At 39.1% G+C, this 13,035-nt stretch overlaps 1 protein-coding gene across 2 annotated transcripts in view; it reads left to right on the top strand.

The window, feature by feature from the left end:
- cdh4 (cadherin 4, type 1, R-cadherin (retinal)) overlaps positions 1-13,035 on the top strand; it is a 237,285-nt gene that overhangs the window by 165,066 nt on the left and 59,184 nt on the right. For both annotated transcript variants that reach the window (XM_054784962.1, XM_054784963.1), the window contains exon 5: positions 12,244-12,399. In XM_054784962.1, the coding sequence (XP_054640937.1) occupies positions 12,244-12,399 (156 nt within the window). The remainder of the gene's footprint in view (positions 1-12,243; positions 12,400-13,035) is intronic.

The raw sequence follows: 13,035 nt of genomic DNA, 5'->3' as shown, positions 1-13,035 counted from the left end.
TTTCCTACTGTGCTAATGGTTCCTTTTCTCCCTGGTGTGCCTTGTGCTTTTATGATCTCTAGGGGGGTTTTGATGCACCCTGACGGGAGAGTGAGGCGACCGTGCCCGTAAAGAGCTTAGAAATAAAAGGCAGTGAGAGAGAGAGTGTGAAGCCAAAGGACTATAACACATGCCTGAACCATTAAGTGGACATAAGACATAATCGAGCCTATCAAAGAGTGTAAAGCCACAGTTTCTCATTATTGTGTCACATTAACCCATAGCACACAGGAGCCCCTTTTGATACAGTGGGTGTCTGCAGCTTTAAGGACATCCTGGCGGAATGATAGGTGCACCCAGGAAACATAATGTTTTTTTTTTCAAATGGAGTGAACGCATGAAAATGAAAAAATAGTGCTGGAGTGAAACTTTTTGGCTGCTAGGTTGATCACATAGATCATTCGAAAACAGATTTGGACAGACAGAGCATTCATATCACACTAATTAGGCAGTAAGTTGCTATGCTCAATGACTATCCTTCTGTTTGCACGGCCTCTGTCACCCCCAGGAGCTTCACAGAACAATAATTCTTCATCTAATCTTCCCTAACTCCCTACTGCTTTCACTTCCTTTGCTTCTCTCCCTCCATCCATCGCAATTTTTCTTCTCACGCTGATAGCTTGTCCCAGAGGATCCCAGTAGTTGTCAGTAATCAAGGAAATCACTCTCAAAGAGCTACAAATAGGTCACTTATCTGATGTCTGGTCTGATCTGAGGGAGACAGACATCAAGTTAAGTCCCTTGCATCTGCCTATCTCTGCTATTTTTAGTGTGATTAGTATCCAGTCACTCCACTGGGAGCCAGTCAAGTAAGAAAGGGAATGAGAGATATAGACTGAAAGAAAGGCAGGGCAAAGAGAGGATTAGAAAAAAAAATCCCAGCTTTTGTCATTAGCATTCCATGTGAATGGTTCAGTTGCGCAGTTGTCACTCATGGGGTTCCCAGGACTCTGAGAAGTCATGCCTCTTCATTATTCAATTTATTCATATAAAGTCCCCTTATTAAGATACACCCGTAAATGTGACATGTGGTCTCAGGTGACCTCGCTGTGGAATGTTAAGCAGCAGAGGTCACATGATGTGTCAGAAATCTTACATCAACCTGGCAAGTACACAGGGGCTGCTTTACAGTTCCAGCAACACGCAATGACAAGCAACTTTGTGCACGTTCACAAGCAAAACAGCAAAAAACAGATTTGTTTCAGCTGAAAGTTTCATGTGTTGCCCATTTGACTGCATTTTGAATTATTGACCTGAGCAGATCCTTTTGATCCATACTTTGGTGCACACATTGTGACCAACACTTCACACTCTCAGCTTCCTCTTGGGCTCACAGGAGCTACTTACACACAGAAGTAAGCGCAATGCAGTGAGTGGACTGATAGTCCTTAACATTAGGGGTGGGGGAAATAATCTTAGATGCATCGCGATGCGGACACTGACTGACGATTATTGGTTTGGTTTGGTTTGGTTTAGTTTATTTGAACATGAAGGTTACAATGGAATACATCTCGTGAATCATTCTTTGACAGTTCCACATGTCCAAAAGGAGTAGGAAGAAGCAAAGCTTATTTAATCCTACCCCCCATCCATTCTACATCTGATACAGTACATGTAGTTCACTTCCTGGATTCCATGTCATGTTTTCAGTGATAGTCAGGATAACACATAATAGATAACGGTGAGATAACCCTCCCCCCAAAAAAAGAGAGAACATTCATAATAATGATAATAATGATGACAATACTAAATAAATAAATAAATAAATAAGAACAAAGCTTTTTTTTTTTTTTTAGACACAACAAAGAAAATTAGAAAAAAAAATAAATAAATAAATAAATAAATAAATAAAAAATAAATAAATAAAAAAATAAAATTTAATTAAATAAATAAAAAATAAAATAAAATAAAATAAAATAGAAAATAAAAAAATAAATAAAATAAAATAACAAACCTGACAGAACAATCAGGACTCTTCTGCCTTGTATTTAGCAAACATCAACTGCTTGTATTGTTTTTTGAATTTGCTCATCTCTGTACATTGTTTGAGTTCTTTACTCAATCCGTTCCATAATTTAATTCCACACACGGAAATGCTGTGGGTTTTCAGCGTTGTTCTCGCATATAAATGTTTTAGGTTTAATTTTCCTCTAAGATCATATTTCTCCTCTCTGATTGAGAAATACTTAATTAGATTTTTGGGTAACGCGTTATTATTAACTTTATACATTATTCTAGCGGTTTGAAAGTGTACTAAATCTGCGAATTTTAATATCTGTGATTTTAAAAATAAAGGGTTTGTATGTTCTCTATACTTGGCATTATGAATTATCCTCACAGATCTTTTTTGCAGTACAGTGAGTGAGTGAAGATTGCTTTTGTAATTATTTCCCCATATCTCCACACAATACGTTAGATATGGTAATACTAAGGAACAGTACAGAGTGTGGAGTGATTTTTGATCAAGAACATATTTTGCTTTATTCAATATAGAGATATTTCTCGCCACCTTTTGTTGTATATATTTAATATGAGATTTCCAACTCATTTTTTCATCTATTACAACCCCAAGGAATTTATATTCTTCCACTTTTTCAATATCCGTTCCATTAATTTGTATTTGGTCGTACGTGTCCTTTCTACTATTACCAAATAACATTATTTTAGTTTTACTTAAATTCAGAGATAATCTGTTCTTGTCAAACCATGACTTTAATATGACCATTTCATCCTTGACCTTTTTAATGAGTTCTTGTGTGCTTTCACCAGAACAGAAAGCAGTGGTATCATCGGCGAATAAGACCGATTTTAAGTTGTTAGTTACTTTGCAAATGTCGTTAATGTACAAGTTAAACAGTTTTGGTCCCAGTATGGACCCCTGTGGTACTCCACACGTATTGTGTAGACTCCCAGATGTATATTCTCCTAGCTTTACAAATTGTTTCCTCTTTGCTAGGTAGCTTTTAACCCAATTTAAGACCAAACCTCTAATTCCGTACCTTTCTAATTTTGAAATTAAAATAGTGTGATTAATTGTATCGAAAGCTTTTGTCAGCTTTTGTCAGCTTTTGTTGTTATTAATCGATTCATGAATGTCAATAATTGATGCTGACAGAACAAAAAAAAAAAGGAACAAAAAGACGGAAAGCGGAAGTGCCGCCTGTACAGTTTATGGCGGTGCACCAAAGTGGAAGACTCTACCAGAATGGCTGAGCATAAACTCCGACCCGCACCCGCTGGATTTAAAGCGAGCATCTGGAATCATTTCGGCTTTCAGTTGAAGGTAAAAATGAGCTGAACAAGAGCCAGACAATAAGCAAGCTTTGGCATATAAGCTTAAATATTTTGGGAAAACAACAAATATGGGAAACTAGCTAGCATGTTTCCGCTCGAACGAGGAGGAATAACAGCCAGCTGAAGTTGCTGCCAACCAGGAAACCATCCAGCAGGTGATGACTAATTTTCCACCCAACTCGGAAAAGGCGAAGTGAATCACAAAGTCAGTCTCAACTTTTATTGCAAAGGATTTGTGGCCGTGTTCGGCTGTTGAGAAGCAGGGCTTTCGTGCTTTGTTGTGCACTTTGGAACCCAGACACAACGTCCCATCGCAGCGTTATTTCACTGACGCTGCAATTGTGAATAAGGGCATCATCGTTTTTTTGGTTATTCATAATTTACTGACGTCTCCAAGCATTATTCTTGTATGAGAGTCGCTGGTACAGAAATCTATATTTTGTATGAAAGCTGTTTTTGACTGCTATACAGCAAAAATATTTTATCAGGATTTTAACTTGAATTCAGAAGTCTATTATTTAATTGTGAATAATGGCAGATTTTATTTGTTGGTTACTCAGAATAGGCTGAAGTTTGTTAATTTTGTACATGCTGCTACTGGTGCACTTGAACTTTTCCTGCCGGTTCTGTGCAATTAAATATTTGTTGGTAGATGTAACCTTCCAATTATTAAAATGTAATGGAAGTAAATGAATCTCTTTTATGTTTATTTTAATTGTGGAGCCCTGCAAATATGCTTTGTTTTAGTAGTACACAGTGAGTAAAAGGAAATTATGTATAGAAAAAAATGATGCATGAGTAAATTGGCAAACTATTGATCGATAATCGTTTTATCATCGCATCGCAGGCCTCGGAATCGTAATCTCATCGAACCGTGAGTTGGCCAGAGATTCCCAACTCTACTTAACATGATTTTTTTTCATGAGGATGAGTTTTCCAGGCACTTTCTTGGAAGAAACGAACTACAGTTGTCCCTCGCTACATCAAACATCTTGCCCTCACTTTAGTGTGTTTTTTCAAAAATTCATTAATGAATAAATGCTAGCTGTTTCGTGGTTGAAAATGGTCTATTATTAGTAAAAGTATTAAGCAAGTTGTACATATTCTTAGCCTAAATTAAGCATTTTCATAAAAAATGGCTAAATGAACAAAAATACAAATGCAAGGCATTCAAAAGACATGATATGAAGTGTAATGCAGTATCTGTGACTTGTCCTGTACGCCTTTAAGAAGTGGGGCCTGGGAAGTGACGTGTGTGACGTCAGCTAGCTAGAGTTAACTGTTAGCTGAGTGCTAGCAGCAGGATAGCAGTGTAGAGAGTGGTGAGTCTCTCCTTCACCATAAACAGCGGCAGTAGAGTAGTATTCTTCACTGGTCTTCAGGTGTAGGTCATATTAAACTGATGAAACAATGACCACCAGGAAGTATGCTGCCAATGCTAATGTGTGAGTCTATCTTATCTATTTATGTCTAAGATGGCTTATTTTCTATTGTTATGTCTACTATTTTGGGTAACACAAGTGTAAAGGTGACTATAGGGATGTTATTTCTTGTCTACAGGGCTCTAATAATGCTAAACAATGTATTTAGAAGGTCATATATGAGTTTTCTATGCTCCAACTACAAAAATATTATTAATATTATTAATATTGAATCCTACTTTGCAGAAATTCACTTATCACGGTCGGGTCTGGAACCAATTAACTGCGATAAACGAGGGACGACTACATCCAAATGAATTAAATTCTGTTATCATTATAGAGCAGGAGTGGGCATTTTCGGCCCGCAGAGTGTCTTAATCCGGCCGGCTGGACGTTTCAAATTTTTTATTTATTTATATTTTAAACAATGAAGGCCAGGGCTGACAGCATTACTTGTAATGACTTGTAATTTAAATCACACAGGATGTAGTCAGAGAACACAAGTCAACACAAGTGGCACACAACGTAACCTACCCACTGCACCATGTGGGCATAAAAATAAATGTGTCCTTTGATATGAAGAATAGTGGTGGGGGATCTGTGCGTTCAGCAGGCAGCGGCGTGTATGTGACGGGGAGGGACAGAGAAGCTTTCCACGAGTAAGTGCTATTTTATCGGACATTTGTTGTTTTTTTTAATCTTCCCTTTCATGGTTCATGGTTTGTCGCATTTTTGCTGCTCGATTGCAAAACTAATGGAGGAGATCGCCTGGGAAGTAAAAGAGGAAGGATGTTCACATTCACACTCTTGCTATTCAATGTTTTATTGTTCATAGTTGGTATTGTAAATCCCACACCCTTTTTTGGTGTACACTCTGGGTGTCTTATTACATAAAAAACTGCAAAATGTTTAAAGTGCTTGACACAAGGACAAGTGACATGCAACAATTTTTTTTTTTAAGCCGATTCGACCCAGTAGTCAAAAAGTTTGCCCACCCCTGTTCTAGATCCCGACTTGATCAGATTAGATAGATGGTGGGCTTGTGACTAATAAATGTAACGAGTACAACAATAACATACTATAGTGATTACATACAGTATATGCCAAGAAGAACAGCCTCAGCGGTATGACTGATTGATGTGCTTTACGTTACATCTGGACATGCAGGGTTCCCATGCCGATTGAAGTGAGCTCGGGGACGGAAAACTGGAGCCGATGAAAGCTTTGTAGCTAAGTTCTGTTCGGTGGGTGTGGGAGGACAACTGTGGAAATTAAAAGAGAGGGTATCATGTTCAAACAGAGAGATGTTTTATGCAGAAGCCTCCGTCAAAGCTGAACGGATGAAGTAATTTCATTTTCATGCATGATCTGCAGCCCCACAGACCAGAGAAATTGCATAGGAGAGGAAGAGAAAGATAGAGAGAAAAGAAGATTCAAGCCTTCCTTTTTCTCCATTTGAATCTGTGATTATTCCCTCTGAATTCTAACCATAGCAATGGTTGAGACCAATTTGGAAAACAAAAACAACAGCCAAAGCACCGCTTTGTTGACCATCGAGGCATGTTACCAGCGAACAGTAGTGGCTGCATATCACAATGTAGCATGTACCAGACTTGACTTTGCAGGAGAGGGTGATGCTCTAGTTCCTCCTGGAACTTTGGGTTTGCATTTGGAAAGATGCTAGTATGCCTCCTGAGCACTGTTGAGCAAGGCTCCGAAACCGCCAAAGTCATTTTAGGCGGGCAGCACCTTTGACCAGTCCCTATACCCACCCCGTAACTCATGTTCCTTGCCTGCAACAAAAACATCTAGGCTGAAAATAGAATTTCCGTATTTAAAATATGATGCATGGTTACTATTGAAGGAATACAGTATATTAATCCTACAGTATATTTGCATGCATTATATAATAGAGTATAATAGAGTACTTTTTGGCTTTTCCCTATCAGTTAGTGTGAACAGCTAGTGAATCGCATGACTCGTACTAACGACATTTTATTGAAGAAATATATAGACAATAATCCCTAGTTTATTGCGGTTAAATTGTTGTGAATTTCCACAAAGTAGGATTCCTTATTTGTAAATGGAATATTTTCATAGTGAGAGCATAGAAAGCCGACCTTTATGACCTTGTAAATGTTTTTTAACATTATTAGAGCCCTCTAGACATGAAATAACACCCCTATAGTTACCTTTGCACTTGTATTACCCACTATAGTGACATAATAGGAGAAACAATGATTTAAGACATAAATAAGATTTGTGCTCGTGTGTGTTGCTGTGAATGTGCTCCGCTGCGAGGGGAGCTGAGTGAGGGGCGGACAGGAAGTGGCATCAGGTGTTCAGAGTTGAGTTTTAGCTTGGTGTTGGTTACAGCTGCAACAGTAGCTCAATGTTTGGGATTATTGTGCCTGTTGTGAGATAATTTAAATCTGCAACAAAAGCCTGTTGCTCCAACAATCAACAATCTGGTGATTGTGTGTCTCACCGAGCATTAAAGTAACATTACTGACACCGAGTGACCAGCGTAGAATATTACATATCATCACGTCTTTGAATGCCTTTCAGTATATTTGTATTTTGTTTCATTTAGCTTGACAATGCTTAATTTAGGCAAAAATATAATTAAAATTTGCTTAAATATGCACATTATTTTACTAAAGATAGGCCACGTCAGGTTAATTGGCAACTCAAAATTGTCCATAGGCATGAATGTGAATGATGTCTGTCTATATGTGCGCTGTGATTGGCTGGCAACTTGCCCACGGTGTACTCTGTCTCTCGCCCAAAGTCAGCTGGGATAGGCTCCGGCATACCCCCGTGACCCTAATGAGGATTACGCAGCACAGAAAATGAATGAATAGGCCGTGTTCAACCACAAAACAGCACGATTCATGAACATATTTTTGAAAAACCATAATAGAGTGAAGCCGCAAAATTTGAAGCGCGAAGTGCCGAGGGATTACGGTATATTACAAAAGCAGGAAACCCAGTTAACCCTTTATCCTCAAATACATTGTCTCTAAACAACTCCAAACCGCTACACTACAACATCATCTGGAACACTTCAGAATCAATATTTATCTAACAACATGACAAAACACCTCTCACTCATAAGCACTGGTCTGGAAGACTATGAACGAATAAATAAATATTCTGAATAAATGTTACATTTCTAATTGATGTGGACACATTCATTTCAGTAATATGAGTCTGAGAGCTCTAATGTCTTCCAAATGAGTTGGGTTCTCTGTCTGCACCTGCATTTAAAGCCATTTTCGCAAATTGGAAAATGCATTAAAAGGTAGAAGAGGTGAGAAGAGGTGAAAAGCAGTCCATCAGTAACTGTAACCTCCCAGTCTTAACTCATGTCGCATTAATGATGGTGACTCAGATGTCTTCTTGGAACGTAATGAAAATCAATGCCGCTGAAAGAAGTGCTACAGATCCGTCTTCTTTGTCAGAAAGGCACTGAGCAAAAGTATTGATATTTTTATTGTTGAAGCAACACTGAAAGACTCGAAAGATACTTCACTGAATTACGTGTAAATAATGTGGGGATATTACACTTCAAAGAGTCTTGCTGTTTGCAATTATCAGTTTCACTCCATCATAGAAGGGAGCCCTCTTTCTGTACCTTCATACATAGAAAGCAATGCACTTTTCACTCTGTTCCATTTAGACAGAATGTGTCACTTTATCACAAAGTACACCTACAATGGTGTGAAAAAATGTTTGCCCCCTTCCTGATTTCTTGTGTTTTTGCACGTTTGTCACACAATTTAAATATTAGTCAATGACAACACATCTGAACACAAAATGCAGTTTTTTAATTATTTTTTTTTTATTAAACCTACATGGCCTTGTGTGAAAAAGTTATTTCCCCCACCCCCGAAAGAAATTGAGATCTATCAGTGTGAAAAGGTTATAAAGCCATTTCGAAAGTTTTGGGACTCCAGAAAACCACAGTGAGAGCCATTATCCACAAATGGCAAAAACATGGAACGGTAGTGAACCTTCCCAGGAGTGGCCGGCCAACCAAAATGACCCCAAGAGCGCAGTGACAATTCATCTAAAAGGTCACAAAACACCCCACAGCAACATCCAAAGAATTGCAGGCCTCCAGTTCCAAGACGAAAACCACTGCTGAACAAAAACAACATTAAGGCTCGTCTCAATTTTGCCAGAAAACATCTCGATGATTCAGAAGACCTTTGGGAAAATACTTTTTGGAAGGTGTGTGTCCCATTACAACTGGGGTAAAAGTAACGCTGCATTTCAGAAAAAGAAAATCATACTAACAGTAAAATATGGTGGTGGTAGTGTGATGGTCTGGGGCTGTTTGGACGTGCTGTGATAAATGGAACCATGAATTCTGCTGTCTACCAAAAAATCCTGAAGGAGAATGTCCGGCCAGCTGTATGTGACCTCAAGCTGAAACCAACTTGGGTTCTGCAGCAGGACAATGATCCAAAACACACCAGCAAGTCCACCTCTGAATGGCTGAGAAAAACAACATGAAGACTTTGGAGTGGCCTAGTCAAAGTCCTGACTTGAATCCTATTGAGATGCTGTGGCATGACCTTAAAAAGGCGCTTCATGCTCAAAAACCCTCCAATGTGGCTGAATTACAACAATCCTGCAAAGATGAGTGGGCCAAAATTCCTCCACAGCGCTGTAAGAGACTCATTGCAAGTTATCACAAATGCTTGATTGCAGTTGTTGCTGCTAAGGGGGGCCCAACCAGTTATTAGGTTTGGGGGGCGATCACTTTTTCACACAGGGCCATGTAGGTTGGGATTTTTTTTTCATTTAAAAACTGCATTTTGTGTTCAGTTGTGTTGTCATTGACTAATATTTAAATTAGTTTGACGATCTGAAACATTTAAGTGTGACAAACATGCAAAAAAAAATAAGAAATCAGGACGGGGGCAAACACTATTTCACACCACTGTATCATAAGTTTGAAAAAAACAACAAAATGAAGGTACTCACTTCATAAAACATTTTTGTCATACTGCTGTCATAGATAAATGAACAGTTGTGAAATAGGAGTGAAATGTTATAAAATTATTCTAAGATTCATAGAATAGATCTAGTAAAAGAATATGGATTTACTGACTGAAACTGACAGATCGACTGCAAGAAAGGCTAGAAGACGAGTGACAGCAATCCATGTTTTGCGAGCAATTCACCTGGAGAACACTTAAAGGTGACACCAGCTGCCAGGTGCAAACACAACCATGAACGCACACAAAGAAAGTGACATATTCACAAAAATAATACAATTCACTAATATCGTGTTGTGAGGAATATGGTACGTTTTAGCGGCAGTGATAGCCACTGACAGCTATCAGCCTGCTCTTTGCACACTGCACACTGCAATTTGGCATGAAAAGCCATATTATTATTCTCATAGAGTCGGTAGCGACGCTGCAGTCAAAGACGACCCTTTGGATTTAGTGTTGCACGCTACAACAGATACCACATTAGCCCGCCGAGCACACTTGTCATAGCAAGCCAGATAGGAATTAGCACTCCATTAGCCGCCAGCACTAGGCTGGCTACTATGTTAGCAGAACAAATGTGGTTGACTTACTACCATCTTGGCACGCTTTTCCAGGGTCAAACGTCTTGTGGGTTTTTTACTTTTTATTTCCATCTGCGGAGCAGTATCAAAACATTTATCCCACGAAGTTTGCCGATCATCTCACGAGGCGAATGGTGTCTTTTAGAAATGAAAGCTTACTCCATCTCCTCGAGTGTTCCGGCAAAAGCCTTCAACACAACGAGCGGGCATAATATACAGTAAAATAATGTATAACAAAAAACAGCATTTCACTGAGAAGTGGAGCAGAGTAACAGGGAATGCATTGTCGTGAACGGGAACTTCCGGGTGGGACAGTTCGGTGTAGATGTCACTTGCTCCGCCTCCTCCAGACCTGGAAGAAGTGACGAAAAGTTTTAAATAATTTAAATATGAAATATTTTAATATTCCAGCACGCAAATAACACAGGAAATATGTCTTTCAATGATATTTTCATGGCAGAAATAACAAGATTAACATGTGTTTTGGTATCATGAGTACTCCAAGAGGATAGCCAAAAGAAGAATAATTCACTTTGGTTAAAAAAAAAAAAAAAAATGTTTTCAGATACTTCTTAGACACATTTTTTTAAATAAACTTAAAAACATTTGTGACCTTACCTTTTATCTGGATATGAAGTACATGCAGCCTTTCCTTCTCCAGGAAAACTGATATTTTATTGTAAAAGTCTGATCACCTCCTGGTGAGTTCGGGTATATAATCCTCCATCTTGGCAGTCAATTTCCTTCACTCAGCAGAGCTTAAAAATATACTGAATGCATTTGATTCTCTGTTAGCTAGTGATAGCAGAAAGAAAAAAAAAGAAAAACGCTGGCTTTTCCTCTGTGGGAGGACAGCAGTGACAAGCACCTTCCAGCTCACGATACAGCGGTACTGAAAGTGCCTCCCCTCTGACATTTCTCTGTATCGTTTTGCCTGATTAGCTAGAATAATGACGTCACACTTACATTACGGACATTGCACAGGCTGTAGAAAGTCATGGGGTATAATAAATGTTTCTGCAATCTTATACGATTGGCGACATGCTGACAAACAGAAACTGGCAGGCGCCGTGAGCCACCCCAGTGCGCACTCAGACGGTAGGCGGGGCTTGTGCACTGAACCAATAATCCACGCTCACAGTGGCCTTACACCATAGGTTTCCTCCATGTATTTGATCAGGAAATCTGCAAATGCAGCCATTTTTACTTATATTTTACTTAAACTAAAACTTTAAAAATGATTGGAATCATCCAGAAAATACATATAATGCAGTTTAGTGGACCCTGGTGTGTCTTATTACATTTCTTATTCAAGCAATAAACAGTACTGAATGTCTACACTCAGTTTCAGATTGAGTAGGGTAGGTTTTTCCGGTGTAGACTGCATTTAGAGGTGAAAACAACATGAAAGTCAAAGAGCTGTTAATGAGTGTAAAACAAACAATCTGAGAGAAGATGGAAAATCAATCAGAACGATTGGATTAGACATTGGTCATAGCCAGTACAACCATTTGGAAGTAGAAAGAGACCACTGGTGTACTAAGTTACAGGCTGATCGAGGAAAACATCAGCAGGTGATGACAGAATCATTGTGAGAGCTGTAAGGAAGGACCCAAAAACAACTGTTTGTGACATCAGCAACAATCTGCAGAGGGAAAGAGTGACGGTATCTATCACTGTCCATTGTTCATACAATACTTTATGAACAAAAGTACAATGACTACACCAGAGGATGCAAACCACTCAGTAGCAAGAAGAATACGAAGGCCAGGCTGGGATTTGCCGAAATGTACAGAAATGAGCCTCAAAAATTTAAAGACAAAAGTTTTATGGACTGATCCATCGCTATATCTCAGTGAAGATGTTCTCACCCGTCTTCTTTCTCTGACTCTTCCTCAGATTCGCTCAGACCAGGACAAGGATGTCGGCATCCGCTACAGCATCACTGGGGCAGGCGCGGATCAGCCCCCCAGCGGCATCTATAATATTGACCCTATCAGCGGCAACATGTTCGTCACCCAACCCTTGGACAGAGAAGAGAGAGCCTCCTTCCATGTAAGGCAGAAAAATAAACAATGGGCGTTTGTCTTTTCTCCCAGGTTGACTTTCCCCTCAAGCAGGTCTAGTCAGCTCCCAATTATTCCCAGTGCACTGCAAAAAAGGGCTCGCCAAATATAAGATAAAAAGCCTCGATTTTTGGGGAAAAAAACTACTTAAAACTAGTGAAATTACCTGTCCATGCAGCAAGTAAGTTTTACTTGGTAAGAAATCCTAAACTAAGATTTCTAGATCTAAAAATAAGCAGAACCTTTAAGCTGGAAATACTTATTTTTAGAATAAAATACGATTTTTTTTTTACCTTATTACAACTGATAAAAAGTGAAATGTTGCTAAAATATTAACGCGTTTTAAAGTGCAAATTTCCACACTTCATAGTAGGCATCCTTCTGTCTCAAGAGACACACTTTGCAGCAGGAAGGTGGGTGAAGTGTCTTGCCCCAAGGACACGACAGTGGCTGGGTTGAGGGAGCGACGACCGAACCGCCAACCTTCCAGTTTCTGAACGACCTGCTCTACCGCCTGCGCCACGGCCGCCTCAAACTAACACCTAATACTAGTGTAATGTAATAAAGATGTATACTGAAACTACTTGACAGAGCTTCAAATGAGCCTAAATCCATCTTAAATGCG

Source organism: Dunckerocampus dactyliophorus, chromosome 8 (genome assembly GCF_027744805.1).
Source record: "Dunckerocampus dactyliophorus isolate RoL2022-P2 chromosome 8, RoL_Ddac_1.1, whole genome shotgun sequence".
Classification (NCBI taxonomy): domain Eukaryota; kingdom Metazoa; phylum Chordata; class Actinopteri; order Syngnathiformes; family Syngnathidae; genus Dunckerocampus; species Dunckerocampus dactyliophorus.
This window is presented reverse-complemented; position numbering and strand designations above follow the sequence as displayed.